At 39.5% G+C, this 22,912-nt stretch overlaps 2 protein-coding genes across 5 annotated transcripts; one reads left to right on the plus strand and one right to left on the minus strand.

Moving 5' to 3' along the window:
- Window positions 1–915: 915 nt before the first annotated feature.
- usp8 (ubiquitin specific peptidase 8) lies at window positions 916–16,020 on the plus strand. Of its 4 annotated transcripts, none has more exons than XM_032560630.1 (20): window positions 916–1,007; window positions 1,559–1,749; window positions 3,178–3,322; window positions 3,404–3,489; window positions 3,597–3,735; window positions 3,856–3,898; window positions 4,045–4,216; window positions 4,418–4,580; window positions 4,667–4,808; window positions 5,768–6,045; window positions 6,131–6,619; window positions 6,774–6,848; window positions 6,945–7,243; window positions 8,128–8,349; window positions 8,428–8,638; window positions 9,542–9,544; window positions 11,144–11,380; window positions 14,213–14,355; window positions 14,432–14,564; window positions 14,640–16,020. In XM_032560630.1, the coding sequence occupies exons 2-20, from the start codon at window positions 1,646–1,648 to the stop codon at window positions 14,796–14,798; spliced, it is 3,243 nt and encodes a 1,080-aa protein (XP_032416521.1). In that variant the 5' UTR covers window positions 916–1,007; window positions 1,559–1,645; the 3' UTR covers window positions 14,799–16,020. The 4 variants fall into 4 exon arrangements, with proteins under 4 accessions (XP_032416521.1, XP_032416520.1, XP_032416523.1 ...); XM_032560629.1 differs by having other exon boundaries at window positions 1,575–1,749; XM_032560632.1 differs by having other exon boundaries at window positions 1,575–1,749; window positions 6,131–6,604.
- On the minus strand, window positions 15,869–22,421 carry LOC116718566 (putative ubiquitin carboxyl-terminal hydrolase 50). The gene is made up of 7 exons (XM_032560633.1): window positions 21,811–22,421; window positions 20,242–20,460; window positions 19,964–20,159; window positions 19,354–19,554; window positions 19,125–19,267; window positions 18,021–18,150; window positions 15,869–16,377 (listed from the first exon to the last, which is right to left on the minus strand). The coding sequence occupies exons 1-7, from the start codon at window positions 22,368–22,370 to the stop codon at window positions 16,213–16,215; spliced, it is 1,614 nt and encodes a 537-aa protein (XP_032416524.1). The 5' UTR covers window positions 22,371–22,421; the 3' UTR covers window positions 15,869–16,212.
- Between the last annotated feature and the right edge of the window lie 491 nt (window positions 22,422–22,912).

Genomic DNA, 22,912 nt, shown 5'->3' on the forward strand with positions numbered 1-22,912 from the left:
TGTGAAAAAATTAATTAAAATAAATTGAAATACAAATTAACAGTTAATAACTGCTCCAGCTGCATCATTGGCATTACATCATATCACCGTTTACTTTCAATAATTTGGTTATTCTTGCTTTATTGCTTGCTTTATTGAGTTTAACCCTTTCATGCATGAATTATGATCCTTTGTGTCAGAATTTTTTTTCCATTTTTTAAATTTTTTTCTTAAGGCATAAAAAAGGTAGGAATTTTTTTTTTTGTAAAAATAATTGTTTTTATTTTTTTTATTTTTATGTGATCAATTGTAATTTTGTCCAAATACAAAGTTGTTATTTGAAAAATACATCAGTAGTATTGTTCCTTAGGGGTTATCTGATGTCACAATATTTTTTTTACTTGCAAGAGTCGTCTACAGTAGAAGGAGGGACCGGGTCGGTTCTCATGCTTTTTTGTCTGTCGGCCATATTGTATTTAACAAAAATAATTTCTTGCATTTGCAGCTGATGGCCAGTAGTTGATGGTATATTTTATGATGCTGATGAGTGTCCACTTCAGTGGTCTGTGTGCATTTATAACATAAAAATCCACAGGAAGCACAAGAAAATGGCTTTCAGATAGCTGTCCACTGTAGTGACCACTATGCATGAAAGGGTTAAATTGTAGGTTTTAAAGGACAAAGTGCAAGTGTCTGTGAGACTTGTCTGTTCTGCAGGGTAAGCCTTTTCTACCACACAGTACCTTAGTTAATATGCATTTTTTGTTTCGATGAAAGATATACGTTTTTATTAGTATTATTGTTATTATTACAGGGCGATAGTTCAGAAAACTGGACGTCTTTTTTTCCTTTTCTTTTGTTTTTACGCTCCAGTCCAGTTGGTGGCGGTATTGAGCTGCCAAGCTGATTATAAACAATAACAGCCTAATGCTAAGAAGAAGAAGAAAAAGCAGGAGGAAGCAGAACAAGAAATCAGAAATCAGCTGTCAAAAAAGTAGCTTAAATGTAATCAGCAGGTTGGAGAAAAGGTAATTTGTGTTGGAGTAAATTTTAGTAAACAGCTCTTGCTACGTATTTTATTGTAAAAAACCCGGGAAAACCTGTAGGCGTCGCGTTGAATTCAGTTGTAGCTGTGAATGTCAGAGCAGTAATAGTTGTGTAGTGCGCTATTCCACAACGCAACATGCTAACGCAGCTAGGCAGCTAACTAGGAAGACAACAAGTTCGCATTTTATTTCCTAAACGGTTCATTTATGAATAAAGCAGTTGGTGCATACAAGTTACAGCGCAAGCCCTCTTCAGTACTCCGTCAGCTTAGGTTTGGCTATATTATTAGAAGAAGTCGTCTTAGCTAACGTTAGCGAAAACAACTTAATGTTGTTGTCTACAGCTAACCAAAGCTAGCTAACACGATGATAGTGAAAGTAACATTTACGGTTGTTAGAAATGACGCTACATGGAAACCAAGTTGAATATATTTCGCCCGAATTGTGTTTTATCGTAATGACATTTTTTTATGTAAGCACTTTTTTTTTTAAATCTTCACACGAATACTGGTTTTTGTGTCCCTTTAATTTAGCTTCTAATGTGTTTAGAGATGTCCAGAGGTTGTGTGAGACACTGACTGGTCATCGGCTTGTGAGCTGTGAACTCATCACCTACCAAGATGCCTGCAGTCTCCACAGGGGCCAAGGAGTTGTATTTATCCACATCTCTAGGCGACCTCAACAAAAAAGCTGAAATTAAGCCAGACAAAACGAGCACCAGAAGGTAATGATGTTTACATTCATTAACCCAGTGTGAAAAAAGAAATACTAACGTGCAAAAGTTGTCCGTTTTTTGTATTTATTCATATTTACTCTGAATCATTTATAAAAGTGAATGTAATTGAGAAGTTTAATTGAAAAACTAAAATATATAGATACATTACACACAGATTGACATATTTGAAGTATTTACCCATGTACCTGTTTTGTGTCTGGAATAAAGATATGATGATGATGATGATGATGACTAAATTCTCCTTGAGTAGAGATTGGCACATAAATGCAGCATAGACTGAAGGCAATCCGGCTGACTGATGAGGTGGTGAGGAACCTCAGATTGGTTTAGTGGCCCTCATCAGTTTGCTTACCTTTTTTTGTCTGATGTCTCTTGCTTTTAACTCTACCCAATAGATTCTCTACGGGCTTTAGGTCGGGCAATTTGCCGGTCAACCAGGCAAAGTAATACCATTATCATTAAACAGAAATGATTCTTGTAGCAGTGTGGGCAGGTGCCAAGGAGAATGAAATCAGCATCTCCATAAAGTTTGCAAGCAGAGGGAAGCAGTAAGTGCTCTGAAATGTCCGGGCTGAATTTGGAGCCGATAGAACCTGCTGGTGGACCAACAGCAGCAGATGACACGGCTCCCAGAGCATCACTGGCTAGCTTCACACTTAGCTTAGATTGTGTGCCTTTCCACTCTTCTTTCAGATTCTGAGAACTTGATTTCAAAATGAAAGGCAAAATTTTACTTTCATTAAAAAGATTAGAACCACTAAGCAACAGTTCATTCTTCTTTCTGCATATGTTCAAACTAAGGCGCTTCAGTCCTCACATTTCCTGTTTCAGGAGTGGCAAGAAGAACGCAACAGTCATAGCTCATGTTTTGTATACGTCTGTGTTTGATAACTCTTGAGGCTCTGACTGCAGTACCATCTCAAAACCCGAGTGAGCTTTGGTACACATTATTAGATTTTGTTTCTTCTTCTGCTTGTGCAGCTTTTTCTGCCATAGTTTTTTCTTTCCGCTCACCTTTGTTTATATTGTTGGATAGTTCATTTTTTGAAGTCAGCTGCTTTGGCATTGATGTTTTGTGACTAATCTGTCTTTTGATGTCAGACTGTCTTCCCATGATTGTGTTGGCCATAACACAAAATAACATTTCTGTATGAAAAAATCATTTTCTTAATTACCTGAAATCAGAATATTGGATATCACCTTGTAAAAAAATCTATCTGTCTATATTCTGTTTTACTATTTTGTATCTCTTTATTTAATTTGTAAAATATTTCTAAGTTAAATCAGTTTCACCTCTTAAATTGAATTAATGAAATAAATGAACTTTTTGATGTTTTATTTTAATATGCTTTACCTGTAAGGAGGGAGTTTAAAAAGATGAAATAAAGGTTCTCTTTCTTCTTTTCTCCACTGCAGCTATGTTCAGAGTGCCTGCAAACTGTTCAAGGCGGCAGAGGAGTGTCGTCTTGACAGGGATGAGGAGAAAGCTTATGTGCTGTACATGAAGTACTTGACGGTTTATGACATCATAAAGAAAAGGCCAGAATTCAAGCAGCAACCGGTATGACAACTTTGATTTGAAGTGACTAATTTAATAACGTTATCTCGATTAAAACTTTTTTTTCTGTTTTGAATGGTTTAGGATTATTACATGACTATGCTTGGAGCAAATAGCTTCAAGAAAGCCATTGAAGAAGCCGAGAAGCTGTCTGAAAGCCTTAAACTCAGGTTAGAGGTTGTGCTCGTCTTAGATCACATGTAGTCTGGTCATGCTTTAAGATTGCATGTAAGGAGTTATATTTTATTAATTCAAATTAATTTTATATTTCACTCAGGTATGAGGAAGTTGAGGTGCGGAGAAAGCTTGAGGAGAAGGAGCGATTAGAGGAGAAGAAGAAAAAGGAGGAAGTAACGGAGAAAGATGGTCGAAATTCTCCAAAAGCCTCAACAATAAACAAGAAGGACAGCAAAAAGGTGAACAAATCAACCACTCAGCATTTTGCATCAGAAAGTGAAACCTGAATACAAAAATGTTTAAAATCCTGGTATTATGCTAATGAGAGAATTGATTTTGTGTGTGTGTGTGTGTGTAAGGCGAAAGGAGAGCAGAATGAACTGAAAAGTGTCATCACTAAAGGTAAATTACACAAAAGACAAATCACAAAGTGATTGCTGTGAAATTTAGCTGCTTGCACTTCTTTGATGTTTCGTGCTGATTGAGCTTCTCTGGGTTTTGAAAAAGTTTGCACAGCCTGATTAAATATGGCTTGTTTTTCATTTTAGCTGCACAACCAGCAGGTGGCATCACAGCTGAGAAACTTTTTAACATGATGAAAGATCAGACCATATCAGTACTGGTGATGGATGCTCGCAGTCACAGAGACTACGAGGAGTCTCACATGCAGGTCCCGGCTCAGACCTGCATCAGTGTGCCGGAGGAGGCCGTCAGCCCAGGGTGAGAGACGACACTCCACTTTATTTATTCAGCGTCAAGCCACAAAAGAGTCATGTTGGGGGAAGAAAGACAGGTCCAATTCATAAATGTACAATAAAATAATTTTACACATGAAGTGAAATCAATTTGTGAAAAGATTCATCTTTTCTGTATATCTCAGTTCAGTGTGGCATCTTAATCTGTTTTGTTGCAACTTTTCAGAATCACTGTGACTCTGATTGAGGCGAAGTTGCCTGACGCATCTAAAGATCACTGGAGAAGGCGAGGAGTTGTTGACTATGTGGTTCTGCTCGACTGGTTTAGTTCTGCATCTGACCTTAAATTAGGCACCACTTTGATGAGTCTAAAAGACGCCATTTATAAGGTAATTGTGTATTTCCTCTTCGTTATGTCCGAATGAGGAGATTATTTTTATAGTGATACCAATGATTTTCAAACACTTTTTCACAGTGGGACAGCCTAACCATTATGCGTAGTGAGCCACTGGTGCTGGAGGGAGGCTATGAGAACTGGCTGCTGTTTTATCCAATGTATACGACCAACGCTAAAGTCCGACCGCCGAGGCAAACGATCACCAACAGCCTACCACAGCGTGAGTATCACCAGCCCTGCGTTTACAGAAACAACTAAACTTCAATGTTGATTCTGACAACATTCATCCAATGATTGTTTTTACAAAATCTGGGTTGTGTTGTCAAAATTAAACCTGACCGGCACTACATCTGAAGACAAAAAGTGGGTCAGAGGAAATTAGTGCTTTCGTCATGAGCTAGGGTCGTGTTCATGGAGATCAACATCTGTTCAAAGAGGTCGTGAGCGTCATGTTTGGAAATCTTTGTTCTTATTTTTGGTTGTCCTTATTTGAGATAATGGGCAGTAAAAATAGATAATGTCAGAATGAATCATGGTTGTTTGGCCTTGGAACAACATCGCCTGGCTGTTTCTGCTTGTCCCTCTATTTATTTTCATATCAGTAATCATTTAGTTTAAGTACATGGAGCTGCGCTTATGGTTGAGATTTACTGCTGAATCCATAAACACGATTTCAGATCTTAAACCAGAGTGACTGTCCCACACAGCTGGATTAATGACATAGCTATCTCCTTGGCTTGTTATTAACTTCATAACTCACTTGGCTCAGATATGTTTTGAACGATAGGAAGATAAAACCATGCAGCTAGATCAAAGTATCAACTGATTGAGATCTTTAAGTGTAGACAAACACAGTTTGTTGTTTAAAGCAGCATAAACAAAGAAAGCTTTTCTCATCAGGATATATGTTTGCAGGGATACAAAAATAAATATTGAAACTTGTGTAGTTAAAATACCTGCTTGCAACATGATGAGCAACAAAATAGAAAGTTAAAGGATCAAACATCTACTGGATGAGACTTTTACAGTGACGTATTAACGAGTCTTTAGCAGAGACTGAGCTAATTACGGCTGATCACTGCAACAACGTTGCCATACATCATAGGCCGTAGTTATTTAAGCACAATGAGTTATTAGTATTGCCATGCTTATGTTTGTTATATGCCATGTTTTGAACAGTGAACTTTAGCTACCCGTCTTTGGAGGAACCGAAGCCTCCCACTCCAACTCCACCTGAGCGAGAGATTTCACCTGAACCTCAGGAACCAGCAGCTCCTGCTCTGGTGAACGGCGTCTCACCCGCTGAGCCGCCAGCATCCAAAACCTCCGTGGTTGCTGACAGGTTGCCAGATACCGTTGACCTCCCGATTACAGTACCTACTAATTCTGGTTTGGACCTGAGTAAGAAGGATCCTGCAGTCAGCCAGTCGCCTACAACTGCCAGAGTTTTCCCCCAGGTAATTCATCCATTCTGGAAACTTAAATTTTATTAAGTATTCATTCAACTGTGGCTCATCAGATGTTTTCTTCTTCACGTTTCAGTATGACAGAGCCAAGAAACCGTCTGTCCCGGTGTCCGATCAAACCAAGAGCGGCCAGAACCGGTCTGCGATAGATTCATCCCAGAACGGCCCCATCATCCCTGACCGCTCAGCTAAACCTCCACTCAGCTCCGGCGGTTCTCTGTCCAAAGACGAGCAACAACAGATACACTCCGAGGCGGTGGCCGTGATGGAGAAGGCCAAACAGGAACAGGAAAAACGCAACCAGGAGCGCCGCTTGGAAGAGGAGCGGCGGGAGAAGGAACAGAAGGAGAGGGAGGAAAGTGAAAAGAGGAAGAAGGAGGAAGAGGAGAAAAGACATCAGGAGAAGAAGAGACTCGAAAGGCAGACGGCAGAGGAAGAGGAAGACAAAGAGAAGAAAGTATGGGACGACAGAGAGCGGAGGGGGAAAGAACAAAACCCGGACACGCCTTCGAAGAGCATGTCTCTGGATTCTCCTGCTCCCAACCATATTGTGAGTGAAATCAAGGTGAGACATTTTTGCTTTGTTTGGTGATTTATTTTCAAGGGCAAAGCTGGAGACACAATGACTTTTTACGTTTTGGATTTTATTAATGGGGGGGAATCTACCTTATAGCCCACATTGATTGCAGCCTTTATGTGAATGTTTGTTTGGTTCACAGAGGGAGCCTCTGACTAGAGCAAGGAGTGAGGAGATGGGTAGGAGTGTGCCAGGCCTCCCTGATGGTTGGATGAAGGTATCACTTAAAATTAAAATTAAAATTTCCATTTATTTGACCATAAGTGTTGCCTATTTCAACTCAAAAACTTTCTTCCCTCTTGTTTCCGGTTAGTTTTTGGATACAGTGACTGGGACCTACAGATACTACCACTCCCCTACAAACCGCGTCCACCTTTACCCTCCCGAGGTCACCGTCCCTCAGACCCCACCGTCCACCCCGCCGACCGCCAAACCTCGGTCCCAGAAGCCTGCCGAGCCTGACACGAGCCACGACCGAGAGCGGGAACAGTCCAAGCTGAAACGTTCCTACTCTTCTCCAGACATTAGCCAGGAAGTGAGCGAGGAGGCGCAGAAAAAGACGACCGCTCCAACCGCTGCTGCAGTCATACCCACCATCAACAGAGAAACCAAGTAAGGAACACTTTTGTTATTTAGTTTTTCTCTGTTTGGTATTTCTTAGAGCTAAATTGATCTGTGATAGATTTCTTAATAGGCAATTTTTTATTGTTTAGTTCAGTTCAGTATACATATACTTTTCATTTAGTCTCTTTTCTTTGAGCCTTTTGAATTTGTCTCCGTGAAGCAGATATACCGTACTATTGTACACATCAGAGTGAGAAGCCGTTTTCATTAGGTAGCATGCAAATCTTGTTTAGTTGGAACTCCTTTATTTGCATCCTCTTGTACTTGTTTCTGCCTATTTGTGCTTAACTTGGCTTTTAATAAAGGAAACTTAAAAGTTTGTAACATAATTGTTGCTGTAAGGGGTTAATTTATCTAGAAAGATTTACCCATTTGCAAGTGTAGGTAGATAGAAGTACCGTTTTCTTTTTTTTGTTGAATAAGGTTTTGTGCTACTGCAAAAACAAATATTGAGTCATTTAGCAAATTTTGAAGGAGTCCTAAGTGACATTTGTGGCCCTGCAGATCAAAAAGGACCTTGAATGCATCACTTTAAAGTAGTGAGTAGCTCTTTGGATCAAATTGGGCTCAATTTACTTTAGAATTATTAATGCAAATTGGAGCGCAAGTATATTTTAAAATAAAGCTGATTATATGAAATAAAAGCACTTTGGTGTTTTAAGGAACAGCAACACCATTGATTGTACTCTAGTAAACAATGTGAAGTAAAATAATATTAAAAAACACTGGGAATTTATGTAGTAGGTGTGCTATAATAGTCTGTTAGACAAAAATCCCAGTGTTTTAATCAGCTTTTTCTGCGTCTTTGTCTTGCTGTTCTAGGATAGTAAAAGGTCTACTCTCTGTTAAACTGGCCATTCTTTCTCTCCCAGACCTCCCAGTGTAAAGGTTTACTCTAAAGTGGAGAGCGTGCGGCCGTCTGCGGCTAAGCTTCGCAACCTGAATCCCTCCTTCGGAGGCTTGGGCGCATCGCTGACTGGCCTTCGAAACCTAGGAAACACCTGCTATATGAACTCCATCCTGCAGTGTCTCTGCAACACTCCTCGCATGGCCGATTACTTCAATAACAACTTGTACCTTGAAGACATCAACAGGTGAGGTCCTCGTCAGGCAGAACCCGGTGATTCGGTGTAAAACGGTCTGACTACATCTCCGTTACCTCTGTCTGCCAGGTCCAACATTCTTGGCCATAAAGGGGAGGTTGCAGAGGAGTTTGGAGTGATAATGAAAGCGCTGTGGGCCGGTCTGTACAAGTGCATCAGTCCGCGGGACTTCAAGAGCACCATAGGAAAGATCAATGATCAGTTTGCAGGCTATGACCAGCAGGACTCCCAGGAGCTGCTCCTGTTCCTGATGGACGGCCTGCATGAAGACCTCAACAAGGTGGGACACACACTTTCATTTAATACACACACTTTCATTTAATAAACGGGAAGCATGAAGCTTCCCGTTTATTAAACGGGAAGCTTTAATAAACTTCCCGTTTATGGCAGGATGTGCTCTTTCTGAGTTAACATTTGTTTCAAAAACATTCATTTAAATCAGGGCTGAAACAATTAGTCGGATTAATCTTGATTAATGGATGATTGAAAGAATCAACTAATTTAGAAATCAATCGTTAATTGGAGTATACCGACTCAAAAATATGCCTCTTCCTGAAAAAACACTGAGCACTAATTAAGCCAAAACTGTACAAAAAATAAATACATTCTGCTTTTATGATGAAAAATCTTGTTTGTTTTGCCCAGAACTCCTCAAATTCTGTCAAATTCTCCAATTAAACATCTTTTGGCCTCCAGGTACTAATTGGTTAGTTCAAAAAATAGTCAGCAGTTCAGCCCTACACTGAATTTACAAGTAAAGCAGAAAAGGTTTATTTAAGTATTTTAGTATTTATTTAGCTGCAGATGCGTCCTTTGCTACGCTATTACATTTGAGGAAATAAATGTTTTTCTTACTTAGAAAAGGGAATTGAATTCTTATTTTCATGTTTTAGATATTTTTTAATATCGTATAGAATAAGCATAGGTGGTTGAAGAACATGCCATTTTTTAAATTCAATTAATCGTCTGAATAATTCATGTAATTAAATAATAGTTCACTGCAGCAAAAATTTAAATCATGACTTACCTAATTCTTCTACACCTGTATGCTTTTGCTAATGTGTCTGTAAACAGTTAAAAGCATAAGTCAATTATCATTTCCTTTCTTTCTTTCTTTCTTTCTTTCTGTTTTTTCTTTTCGTTTATTTATTTTTCACCGGGTATCATTTTGATGGAAATTTAGAGAGTAAGTAAAGAGCTGTGTGTTTCTGGTCCTCCTGCAGGAGTGTGAATGTGCTGCGTCTACATCTGTCCAGTCCGATGCTCTTTCAGAACCTCTGTGCATGTAGACCCAAAACATGCTCATTGCCTGCATCTGATTGTTGTGTCTTTTTTTTTTACCAGCTTCATGTGCATTCGAATAAAGAAAAAGGTCTAGATATAATTCTGAGAGAGCAAACAAAAGTTCTTCAGTTTCATTCCTAAATCTGTTGGGGGTTTTTAACTCCATAAATAACTCAAGACTTAATATTTCCAAACACTTGTTTTCAAAGCCAGTTTTTAATCAGATCTGTTCATTAGGAGCTCAGTCTAGTACTGTGGCGACAGTGAATCCTGACATTAGGTTGGTACGTCTGCTTTGATTTGGAAGATAATGTAGTGAAAACGTTGGATCAGTCAGGAAAGTGCATCTCTCATAACCCAATTGCCATTCCATTAAATTCCTCTTGTGTGATGTCCAGACCATCTGCCCAGTTCAGTGTCCATTTGACTCTTTCTGAGATTTTAAATAATTCAACAACAATTTTTTTTATGATATTCGTAACCTGCCACTTGAACCGCCTTGCAAAAGTACTAATATTCATTCAACTTCGTCATGTTTTTGCTGCATAGCAGCCAGAAACTTCAGTGTATTTTATTGTAACTTTGCGATAAATCAACACAAAATGGTGCGTACTGTAGTTGTGAAGGGGAAGGAACGAGACACGATTAATGGCCTAGAGTCCTGAGATGAGTGTTTACTAATTAGGTAAATAAATTATTTCATCTACAGATGGCAGTAAAAGGAAAAATAGAAACACATAATACACATTTGTTAAAAAAAGTGAAGTTATGTATTTTCCTTATAATTCAGTTACTTTGTGTTCATTATTCCTATGAAATCAGAATAAAATAAACTGAAGTTTGTGGCTATGCAACAAAATATAAAAAGTTCAAGGGGTGTGATTACTTTTGCAAGGCACTGAATATTTTCCTGCCCTTTCATGGTTGGATTGATCTCATTGAGCTGCATACTGAGGAGCCTACAACACTGCCTGACCAAAATTTAAACTATACATTTACATTTTCCTAAAACTACTGCATATATAATTACAAGTTAAATTGATCACATGTTAATATACCTTGGGTTTTTTTTAGTTATAGTTATGTCATGGAGTAGTTTCACTAAGCTTGCATGTATTTATTTTCCAGCAGATGTTGGATTGTTGATGTTAGTTCATTAGCAGTGAAGAAATCCTAAAAGTCCTAAATCATGTTGTGGCTCGTTAATCTGTGAAAATATTCTCTTAATCAATCTTTTAACATTTAACTCAAAAGATTCACTCATTTTCATCTCATAAGATGATTCAACACTCATTCATTTGAGAAATCAACACTTTGTAGCACAGGCACAACAACTTGTTTGTTTAATTAGATGTGATGGTTCTTTATTTTTGGCCAGGCAGTGTATAATATATATATAAGCAGGACGTCCTTTGGGTCTTTTCTGACATGTGTTACTAACCCGACATGCAGCGGTTTGCCGTGTGCCATTAAGGTTTTTTTTTCTTGCCTCTGTTGTCAGGCCGACAACAGGAAGCGGTACAAGGAGGAAGAAAACGACCACCTGGATGACCAGAACGCGGCCAACGTGGCCTGGAACAAGCACAAGTTGCTGAACGAGTCCATCATCGTGGCGCTGTTCCAGGGTCAGTTCAAGTCCACGGTCCAGTGTCTGACCTGCCATCGCAAATCACGCACCTTTGAGACCTTCATGTACCTGTCGCTGCCTCTGGCCTCCACCAGCAAGTGCTCCCTGCAGGTCAGTCACGACATGAACGCAGCGCTGGGAGTTTTCTCTCTAACAACTGCAAAGTAGTTTGTTTTTAAAATTATTATTTACTGGTAATTCTTAAGTTGAGCAAACTAATTAGATTGTCTGTCTACTCGTGTTCCTCTGCAAGTTTTACTCAGGTTTTGTGAAGGACAGCCATGACAAACATTTGAAACCTTTCCCAAAATATTGCACTCTGTTTTGAAGCACCTTTTAGCATTTTTCAGAATTCTGTCTTCTTTGGTTTGATCAAATTTGCTAGGTTCTCCATTTTTATCTCACAGTAAAAACATGTAATGTCCCTAAGCTTTTTCATCCGAACCCCCAGATTCTCTGTTGGGTCTGTCTTCATTGTAGCTTTAATTTTCTTCCCAGGAAGTCATTTTTTTTGAATATTTTTGATTTATGATACTTGCCTCATAGCTTGGGGTTAAACTCACTGGTATTTCAAGCGTCATTAACATTAACATAAAACTTCAGTTCAATCTGAAGAATCAGGGCCTGCACAAGGCCCTAAGTGGGCCCTAAGTTGTTGTGTAAATATTACACAACAACCTTTTTTCCTCTTTTTTTTTTATTCCAGCTTTCAGTCAAACCTCTACACAAAACCAAAATTCTTGGTTTTAATTGCTAGCAGGAGTTTTTGTTCCACTAAGGGGCCCCCTCAGCTCCACTAAGCGAGCTGAGGGGCTAAATAAAAAATTAATATGTTATTTTTTAGTAACGATTTCTATGTCATTATAATAACAACACACAATTTCATCATGAAGTGATTTGTTTTTGCAATAATATATATTTGATGATGTATGTAGAAATCTTTATTTTATGGACAAAAAGAAAAGAAAAATTGTTCTTGGGGCCCCCAGAGTGCATCCAAACGTCCAAAGCTCCGGTAAAAGTTAAGTTAGCAAAACAATGTCTCAACAAAGGACTTATCCTTCAGGGAGGGAGAAAAGAAAGAGGAAGAATAGAAAAAAGCCAAGATAAAGGTTTGTTTTAATGTGCCTTGGTAATGTAATGTTTATAAAAAAAAGATTTGTGAAGCTGCTGATAGAAAATTAGCTTTATAGCGACCTGGAATGGTTCAGTTCAACAGCCAAACATTTATGTTAGGGTCTTTGTGTGAAACTGAGTTTAAACTTGAAATTGGTTGATTCTCCTACTTGGTTCTGTATATTTCTGAGGTTTTTTAGCTTCAAACCGACGTGTTTGATGACATTTGATAAGAATAATTAAAACTTCTCAATGTTTGACATTTTCTAGCTTTTTAGTTTTACATCAGGCTACATGGCTACTGCATTAATATATCAATGAGCTGCTCTAAGCTGTAGTTGGGGATTTGTTGTTTGCTGCTGATCATTTTGTGGCTAAAACAAACATTATTTTTACATCAACTTATAAGTTATGTGAAACTTCTGTTAAAATCATTTGAACGCTCAGAATCAACCCGCTACCTGTCTACATTCACAGGGGAGAAATACTCGCCTGGTGTAAATTAAATTTTTAGCAATTGGAGTTACGCTTAAGAGAAATTAATTTAATCATAGAATGTCATGAATATGTGTGAAGGGCTGCACCGATTGCAGTTTTCTGGCTAAACCCAGTTACTGATCTTTAAAAAGCCTAACCTGCCGATTTTGATTTTGGCCTATACAATTTTTTTTGTCTGAAATGTGGCCCGGTCTGTCAGTCAAAACTCTCACTGTGGAGCAGAAGAGGACAGAGGCTGATTTTAAACCTTTGCTGACGAAGATAGATTAGCTTCACATGTAAGTATCGGCCGATCACGATCCCCCAAAATTAAGGAAATCGGCGTCCAGAAATTAACTGGTCGATAAATGTATCCTATATTATACACGCATAGGATATAATGTAAACAGCACTGCCAGCGATGCAATAAGTTTATAGCAGGTGTGCGAATGATCTAATTTTCTAACTGTTCATTCCAGCCGGTCCACATTGTTAGCAGAAACAGAGGGCCCCAAAACCAAATTTCGCTTAGGGCCCCATGGAGGCTTGGGCCGGAACTGTGAAGAATAGTAACCCCAGATCATTCTGCTGCCACCTGGTGTTCATTTATGTACCAAACACAACTTTTTAGAACAAGAGCCTGTATTTAGTTTCATTTAACTCACATCCCACCAGAAGGTTTGGGGAGTTTATAGCCAGGTCTGGATGCTTGTCTTTTGGACCAGAAAATAGCTCCAGTGGTTTAAACTAGAGAATACAATAAGTTAAATGTAAAGAAAATCCTACGGGGCAACTGGAATTTATTTCAAGTCCATCAGATTTACTATTATTGATGGCACGTGAGACAAAGAGACTAAATGTTGGGACTAAATCACAAGTGCCAGTTCAAGAGTGTATACAAGTGTGCAATTAGTTTAATCAAGCTTTGTTTTTAATGTTTTTTTTCTCTATTCTCTATTGTGATATGTTGAAAACTCTTTGAAATTATTTTTTGTTATGCTCTTTGCATTACAAAAAAACAGGGTTTGTTAGCATGGGTGATTGACAGCCATTGGTTCCTGTCAGGCTCATACCCGGTTTTCCAAACCAGAATTTACAGTCGAGTTAAATTAAATATGATATTTGAGTATTTTTCATAACTATTTATGTTAATTATTCCAGAATATACCTTAAAACGTAATTACCTAAAACTCTGTGGTAGTACATGGATATGAAATGGTTTGCTCACATATACAAAATGAATGTAGAAAGAGACAAAAAGGCAATTCTTACAGAATCTGGATACAACGAGCAGCGCTAAAAGTTTTACTTTGACATTTCTTCAATATTTTTCTGCTCTCTTATTGGCAGGATTGTCTAAGGTTGTTCTCTAAAGAGGAAAAGCTCACCGACAACAACAAGGTGTTCTGCAGACACTGCAAAGCCCACAGAGATTCCACCAAGAAGCTGGAGATCTGGAAGGTTCCTCCTATTGTCCTGGTTCACTTAAAACGGTCTGTCGTCGATGCAGGAGGTTATGAGCATTATGAGCAAATACAGACTTTTAACTCGTTCAACCTCCTTCTGCAGGTTCTCCTATGAAGGCCGATGGAGGCAAAAACTACAAACATCTGTCGATTTCCCTCTAGACAGTCTGGACCTGGCCCAGTATGTTATCGGGCCCAAGCAGAACCTGAGGAGATACAACCTTTATGCCGTGTCTGTGAGTAGGGACGAGGCCAAACTGCTTCTGTGTGAGAAGTAGATCTCAATCTAACCTTTTTCTTTTCCACTGCAGAATCACTACGGGGGCTTAGACGGCGGCCACTACACGGCCTACTGTAAGAACTCCCTCAAGCAGCGCTGGTACAAGTTCGATGACCACGAAGTGACGGAAATCTCCTCGTCTTCGGTCAAGTCGTCCGCAGCCTACATCCTGTTTTACTCCACCCTGTGATGCCGCCGCGAGACACTAGGAGCAACCACACAGCAGCCACGCTTAAACCTAGAGGTTATTTTCTTCTGCTCCGTGAAGAGCCTGGCGCGACGTTAGTTGTGGTTAATCGATCATGTATGGAAGACGAGGGGGGTCGCGGTCGAGCGAGCCACTTTGGGATCATGATGAGCGAACGGTGGAGGCACTCTGTGCAGCGCTTCAGCTACTAGAGGACCCGTTAGCTGTTAAAACGATACCACCTGTATACATCACTGATCATCCAGAAGCTAAACCGATGCTCATGCTAATCTGACTTCTTTAGTTGTTTTAGGGCCGATGGTCGATTCAGTCATTTCTGTTGCAAATAGCAGCGACTGCATACGCTGGATTAACAGTTAGATGCCATGTACATTCTTAGCATTGCCGAGGTTGCACACTAAAGATGTTTCTGTGTAAATAATTTTGTCTCTTGACCAAATTGTTTTTTTTCCCTTAAGAGTAGCAGCCAGTGAAACATGACCATATAAGTGAGGACAGACCATTGGCTTCTGGGCTCTCACTGTATAACCTTCTGCTGTTTGAAGGCAATAGGAGAGGCGGTGTGATCTTTTATTGAGATTAAGAGGAGGCCTGCTGTTGCTTGTTCATATTAACCCACGTTCTTGCACATCCAATATGCAATCGCTTTAAGTTCAGGTAAAACACATTATTTGGACAGCAGACCTTTATTTCCATCTCAGAATGCTTTAAATCGATGCTGATGCTGGGATTTCTTCTGTCTCACTCCAGCCAGTGCAGAACACTCAACATGTTCCTGTAATGTTGTATTTACCTTCAGATTTATCATATTCAAACACTATTAAGAGTATGACTTAATGGGATGGATTATCTAGATCTTATTCATACATTTGTTTTTGCATAATTTTGTTTTTGTTTACTGAGCCTGACGATATGAAGAATTGAGTGAATTTTCAGCGTTGGCTGCGTGACTCTTTGACCAAACGATTATGTGAGAAACGACAAACGAGACTGATGTTGCGTCTTAATGGAGCCGAGATTGAGAGTTAAAAGGATTTAACTACATCTGAGTAAACTTTTATGGCCTAGCATGAAATTATAATCAGTTTTTTTTTTTCTTCATTCAATCTTTTATTCTTAATTCTCTAAATACAAATTGCTTAACATGATTATATTAACCTCAAAACAACTTGTATGACTATTTATTAAAACTGCTTCAAATAAATTGTCTGTGCATTTTTTTTTCTTAATTTGATCCAGAATTGGATTACATTGTCAATTTAAGCTGGTTTTTTAAAAGTTTTTTTTTTTCGTCCTACAGAGGAGCCAGCTGGAGAACAAGCAACAAATTTTGCGTTTGTGTGGCAATGCATTTTATTATCCGTCGCTGAGGATGGAGATTCCAGAGCTCTTGGATCTAGAAAGGGTCGCAGCTGTAGAACAGAACGTAAGCGTCTGGAGACTGCACGACGCTCCCGTGCACTTCCTTGACGAGAGAATCGTCAAACCAATGCCACGTCTCCAGCACCGAGTTGTAGCACAGAGCCGTGTAGTGACCCATGTCCAGGTTACCTCTGTGGATCTGGAGAAAGAAAATGGTTCATTTGTCGTCTTATTAAATTTTTTTATTTTGCTTTCCTTATGTAGTTTTCAAACCAACTTCTAATTTATGTTCAATAAATTAGAACATGGGTTCCAGTTTTTAAAATCAGATTAAAAGTAGCTTTTAAAAAAAGTCGTTTCGCAGGTATTCAGCTTTTCATTAGACCCACATTTCTGCTTTAAGATTTTTTAATACTGGTTTGATAATTTAAATCTTAAATGTCATCTTTCCATCAGCTGTAAGTAAGAAACCTTCATCGAAAGAAATAAAAGCTTTGAACATCAGTCTGTGTGTAATCTACATCATGATTCTCCTGTGAAGTGAGTTACTGAAGTACATAAACTTTTCATTAATTTATTGAATATGACCAACAACTGGGATAAAACTAAAATAGAGACAGTCATTTTCTTGTCTGGGAATTTGTGATATTTGACAGATTTCCAAGTTTTGAGGGAAAATGGAAAATGTTTGTATGTTAACTTTTCAAGTTAAAAGGTTTTAGGGTTGATTCATAGCTAGGTGCCATCCTTTATCTTTGATATAGCAAAGTCACAACACTTTGTGATCTTGCATGTAGATGCATAATTCTAAGAACTATTTCAGAACTTTTTTTTTCTCCAAATCTTTAGGAGATTACAAAGGGATATTTTAGAATTTATCTTAATAATTTACAAATGAACCAAAAACAGTGAAAGTGAACTTGTTTAATGCTCAATTGCAAGTTTTGTTAACTTTATTTCTACAAAGCCCCTCCTTGGAGCTGCAGCCTCCAGCCAAGCCCCCGTCTCACAGCGAACCCCTCACCTTCCCCATTCAGCTCCTCCAGACTAGTGGCAGCAACAATAAGCAAATGGTGGTAATGTCTGCTGAACTTTCACAAGCTGCTTCTCAGTCCAGGGCGTCTAAGAATATTTGTTAAGGGCATAATGAAGAGCCATGTTGTAATGACATGCTGAAGGCAGAGTGTCAGGAAAAGCAGGTGCTTCTTAAAGAGACACGCAAATTTAAAGGCGTCAAATTACAAAGTCTAATTTATTTTAAGTTTACAGCATTTTTATAACAAATGAAGTAAACATAGTTACTAGATTGTGCTATAAAATGTCACCACATAATACTGCCCCTTTAATAAATAAATCTTTGATATGTTCTCTCTAATTATTGAGCCATTTAGCAAATGGAAATACTTTTGGTAATTCTAACTGACCTAAAAATATATAAGTTTGGTCTGATTTGACTTCAGACAGTAATAAAGAAGACATGTAAATAATGGGTTTCAACTGTATTTGTAATATAGTTTATATGAAACTGACTGTCTATTTGTTAAACTGCATTACTCAACGAGTCCCACATGTGACGTAGGCACATATTTTTGTTCAGAGATGAGATGAGAGAAAGATGCAGCAGAGCAGCATTGTCCGAAGTTGGGCCTCGAGGTCCTGCATGTTTCATTTCTCTCCCTGGGCCAACACCCTGCATTACCTCCACTTCATCCTAATGTTTCGATGTAGGTGTGATGAACCAGGAAGAGAACTGAAACATGCAGGATGCCGACCCCTTGAAGAAGGACTTTGAACATAACATCAGTGATGCAGCTTATTGCATTCTGTCGTCTGGTCACTCACCACAACAGCATACAGATGGTAAGATGACCAACTCCGCACCGAGCTGGACAGAAACGGAGTGATATCGAGCTCCATGGAGAACGACACATTGGCTGACAACTTGACCTGTCTCCTCCCCTTACAGCCAAACCTTTAAAGAAGATAATTATGTTGGATAAATAAAGACATTTACATTCCGCCTACACAGGGTGCTTGAGCCACTTTGTAAAACACTTAAAGGGGCAGCATTATGTGTTTTCCAGTCACATGTTATCATTTTACAGCATAATCTGTAAAATGAACTGTGTTACCTTCAGTTGGTGTACAAATGCTATTTATCCAATATGACTTAAAAGAAATTTGACCGTGTCATTTAACGCCTTAAAATTGGGCCACTGTCTCTTTAAAAAAAAAAAGTCATGCTCTTTTTCCAATAGTCTGCTTTCAGAAAGTCCTCACATCGCTTCTCTATTAGCCCTTTAACAACGTTTTCACCAGCTGAGAAGCAGCGTCTATAATGAGCTCAGCACATGCGCAGTTCCTCCAGGTGTTTGCTAATTGGACTAGTCTGAAGCAGCTGAGTGGGGAAGTTGCGTCGCTCGGTCCCACCTGGCGTTCAGCACAGCTGAATGGTTGCCACGGGAGACTAAAGGACTCCAGGTATGTTTTTGACGAGGGAATAACATTATAACGTGATGTAAAGCTAAAAAAAAGTTGACTTTACATAATACTGCCCCTTTAACTCATGTCATCCCACTAGCCATTTTTACAGTCAAGGCCAATTCCGAAACCCGCATTTATTGTCACTTTGAAGTTATTGTATTTTTCTTAAATAGACCTCTTAACAGATTAAAGAAAGTACCATAAATGCAAAAAAAAGGCTTTTTTTTTTAAACCAGGCTATTCCTTCGCTGTGGCCAAAGCAAACATGGTGCTGAATAATGAATAAGGCAAAAAACGATCACTGAAGCTAATTATTTAAGCCCAGTATTGTGTGAAGATTTCAATCCCCATTAGCTGCCGTTCTTCATGGATCAGTAGGTGAGATGTTACATCCAATTTAACGAATTCCATAAGAACTTCAGAATTACAGCTTTAGTATTCTTCGATGATGTTCTTACCCACCGTTTCAGGTGCAAAATGAGAATCTCTGGAGGTTTGTTTAAATAAGTTTGCACTGTTGCTTCTCTTCTTAGGCCACAGTCTGAGCAGAAGCTCTGCTCCGCCCCAGTCAGGACAGTCTCCTCGAAGAACAGGGATAAGCAATCCTGCACAGACACACAAACTGGATGAAGGTAAGGACGAACCACCAGGACCCAGAAGAGCACCTTGCGATGAATCCGGTAAAACGTGCCTGAATGGAGCACTTCTTGTTGCCGTTTGGGATGGGAAGTGACAGTATGGTGAAGGTTTGACTGTTGCGCGCCTCATGACCACAGTGGAGGAAGCTGGTCAGGTAGCTTAGCTGGCCTTCAAACAGATCCGAGACAATGGTGGACTCAGTTTTGGAGCTTCTGCTCTGATTCTTTCCTGGCTGTTTTCTTGACAAATGCATCTGACGTTTTGCAACCAAATGAACACAAATATGAACTGGGAAAAGGAGTGCAAACTTGAAAGGTTGAGATGTTTTCTTAAAATGCAACCGGAACTTAAATCTACACTACTACTACTACTACTAATAATAATAATAATAATAATATTGATACATTTTATTTGCATGCCGCTTTTCTAAAAACTCAGACACTTTACAGGAATCAAGCAAAATTGCAAACAGAACATCAAATCAAATCATAAAAGAAAAACAAATCCCTTAAATACACCGCATTGGACTCCCAAAAGCATAAAACATGACATTAATCATACATTAAAAGTTGAGTTAATTAATTAGAAATTGTTTAATTGGATTATCTGTTTAAAGGACACGAGCAGAAAACAGTGTTTGCAGATGAGAGATTTTGATGCACCTTTTTTAAGTCTTCGTGCAGAGCGTCCAGAAGGTGGAGCAGCAGTTCTTGTGCGTCTTGCTGGGTGTAGCTGTCAAACTGGGGGAAGACGGAGGGCAGCGCAGACATGACTTGCACAGGGGAACAGCTGGTGCTACTCCCCTGCCACATCTGCTCCAGAAGCTCGATGAAAACCTGCGCGATCCCGCACTCGCACCTGCACGAACAGAGAGGTCAGATCACTGGGGAAAGCTCGTCTGGTCTACGAGAGAAGAGGTGGTTTGTGGGCCGCCGCGTACTTTGCCAGCTCTCTGCGTGTTTCCTGACTGAGGAGGTCTTCTACAAAGGGCATGGTTGAACAGAGACACTGCATCACAGCATTGAAGTAGCACGAATTGCCGATGTTGTCTAACCCAACAACTCCTGGTTTGCCCTGCTTGTTCGATGGCGTGCATGGCCTACTTCTCAAGTTGTAGCTCGTGCCCTCCATCATCTGAAAACAGCCATTTGTGTTTGACCTGCAGCATCACACACAGAACATGCATCAGCCTTTTGGGTTTTTTTTGGTAATCATGATCAGTTCGGTTCTAAAGTGGGGGGGAAAAAAATGAAAAGCTTTCGTTTACCAGGCCAGACTCTTTTGGTTCCTGCCAGATCGAACGGTAGCCTGGTAACGGAGACATTACACCAGTTCTCAGCATTCTGCATCCACTCAGTTCAAAAGAAAACAAGCAGAATGCCACAAACCAATTCGTCTCAATCGTGGCAATGCTCTCGTTTGAACGTGGTTCACTTGAAAATAGAAACAACAGTTTTGCTTTCAGGACAAAAGCAACGAGTCCTCGAGAGAAAAATGTCACTTAGAGAAAGATCATCTTAATTTAATCCCTAATTTGCCTCTAAACTGTCCTGGAGTTTAAATTTTTTTAAGTGATGACTATTTTAAAACTTAAAAAGTACTACAAAACTTAGAATTTGGTAATTTGATATGTATGGTTTTATAATTGGAAATCAGAAGATAAGATTTGATAATTCTGTTTTTTGATTTAGCTCATCATGATGGCACTTTTATTACTAGTTTCTCATAGAAACTCGTAAGTTTAGAAATTGTAAGTTAGTTTTGTTTTAAAATAAGACAAATATAACTTACTAGTATATTTGTACTAGTAAGTTAAGATGTAGAAGCTTGTTTTAAGTGAACAATTCTTGAATCTAGATTAAAAATGACTATCTCCACTGGCAGATTTTTTACTTATAACATTGGAAAATGTATTGCTTTAAGTGAAAAATCTGCCAGTAGAATTAGTACTTTTTAAAATCAATATTAAAGAATTATTGACTTAAAACAAGCTATTATGTTTTGCTGAAAAGTTGCTGGTAAGTTAGTTTTGTCTTATTTCAAGTGTACTGAGATATTTGCACTCAAAACTTGACAAAAACATTTGGTAAGATTTGGTGCTTTTTGCAGCGATCTTTAAAATCTGAAAGCAAAAATATTGATACAGTTAGTGGCAGCTAAAACAAAAAATCTTACGTTCCAACTATAGAGCCATTTTCTTGGGTAGATGTCTAACCAGGTAAACAGAGGAGTCTAACTGAGAAAGTATCCTGGTTCTGGTAAAGACAGGAGAAGACATGAAAATAGTCTTGAGGTTCCCAAGATATTTGACATTTCTCTTGAAAAAATCATCTCAGATCTAGACTTTTTAGGAAGAGATCATTTGAATGTATTACTGACTGTAATGGACAGGATTCTGCTGCAGTAAACGTTTCACTAATACAAACGTTATAGAGATTCAGTTATTGAAAAAGAAAAGCTTTTACTCCTCTCGTGTAGCAAAGACTGCAATCAAACAAACGTGACTGACCTTTGCTTTGAAAGATTTGTGGTTTCCTGGTTGGAGCCGCTGTTCAGTCGTGGCAGGACAGGCACAGCCATGCTGCTGTCTGCGGCCAGCTGAGAGGCCAGAGCCCTGGTGAACCCCGGCAGAGGAACCGTCCTGCCTGAGGCCCGTCTCTGCAGAGTGTGGAGCACAAACGTGTTGATGCAGACGGTGTGAAGGGCCACCCAAAAGCCCGGCATGAACGCATCTGCCCCAGAGCCGCTCTGGTCCGACAGAGGGAGCAGAACAGGTCCAGTCCAGCCCTGAAGGTGGGCTGTGAGTTCTGACTTTGACTCCTCTGAAGGTTTAGACAGAGATGAAGATGATGCCAGGAATATTGTTTGCTTTTTTTCTGATGGTGGCAATTGAATATTAATCTGTAATTCAGAGAAGATTGTTTTCAGTCTGCCCTCCATCCTCGCCGAGTTGTCCAGCTGAACAATCCGCCCTTGGCCGCAGAAAGGTTCTACCAATCGTTTGACCACTTGCACAACTACAGGCGTGTTACTCTGAGTCTGCAGCTGCTCTGGAGAGTACAGGTACATGTTGCAGATGAAGCCGGAGTTTGAGTCACAGAGGAGGGCCAGATGGAGGGAGCAAAGACCATGCTGGTGGGAGAGCTTGTATTTTTTCACCACCAGTTTGGGACCAGGGTTGTGTAGAGTCTGGTAGCGGCGGAATAAATGCTTGCAGAAAGCAGAGAGAGCCTCCAGCTCGTCTTCATGCTTCAGCCTGGTCAGTGACATAAAGTGGGTGTGGATGCTGTTTCTCTTCAGGAGACCGTGCTGTCTGTCCAGTTTCAGGGTTAACTCAGATGCAAAGGTGCAGCTGTCCCCAAGAGACAAACCACTCTGCAGAACAATGGAGAACAACATTAAAGCCTCACCGTACTCCCTGTCAGAGACAGAGATGCTTCGCTCCTTACTCAGGCTGTGTGGAAATCTCTGAGCTCCAGCCTTTGTTCCAGATCTCCTAATCAGCTCCTGGATGGCTTCTACGTCCAGCGCTTCCAGGAAAAGTTCTCTGGCGGTGTAGTAAACTTGAAAACTGGGGCTTGTTCTCGTCTTTTTGAGTGACTTCCATTTTT

Source organism: Xiphophorus hellerii, chromosome 4, assembly GCF_003331165.1.
Source record: "Xiphophorus hellerii strain 12219 chromosome 4, Xiphophorus_hellerii-4.1, whole genome shotgun sequence".
NCBI classification, from domain to species: domain Eukaryota; kingdom Metazoa; phylum Chordata; class Actinopteri; order Cyprinodontiformes; family Poeciliidae; genus Xiphophorus; species Xiphophorus hellerii.

Coding starts and splice junctions, on each gene's coding strand:
- usp8 (XM_032560630.1), top strand. CDS start 1,646: ATGCCTGCAGTCTCCACAGGGGCCAAGGAGTTGTATTTATCCACATCT. Junction 6,046..6,130: donor CTGCCAGAGTTTTCCCCCAG/GTAATTCATCCA, acceptor TTCACGTTTCAG/TATGACAGAGCCAAGAAACC. Junction 8,350..8,427: donor TACCTTGAAGACATCAACAG/GTGAGGTCCTCG, acceptor TCTGTCTGCCAG/GTCCAACATTCTTGGCCATA.
- LOC116718566 (XM_032560633.1), bottom strand. CDS start 22,370: ATGTACCTGTACTCTCCAGAGCAGCTGCAGACTCAGAGTAACACGCCT. Junction 20,160..20,241: donor ACACGCAGAGAGCTGGCAAA/GTACGCGGCGGC, acceptor CTGTTCGTGCAG/GTGCGAGTGCGGGATCGCGC. Junction 16,378..18,020: donor ACCATCTGTATGCTGTTGTG/GTGAGTGACCAG, acceptor TTCTTTCTCCAG/ATCCACAGAGGTAACCTGGA.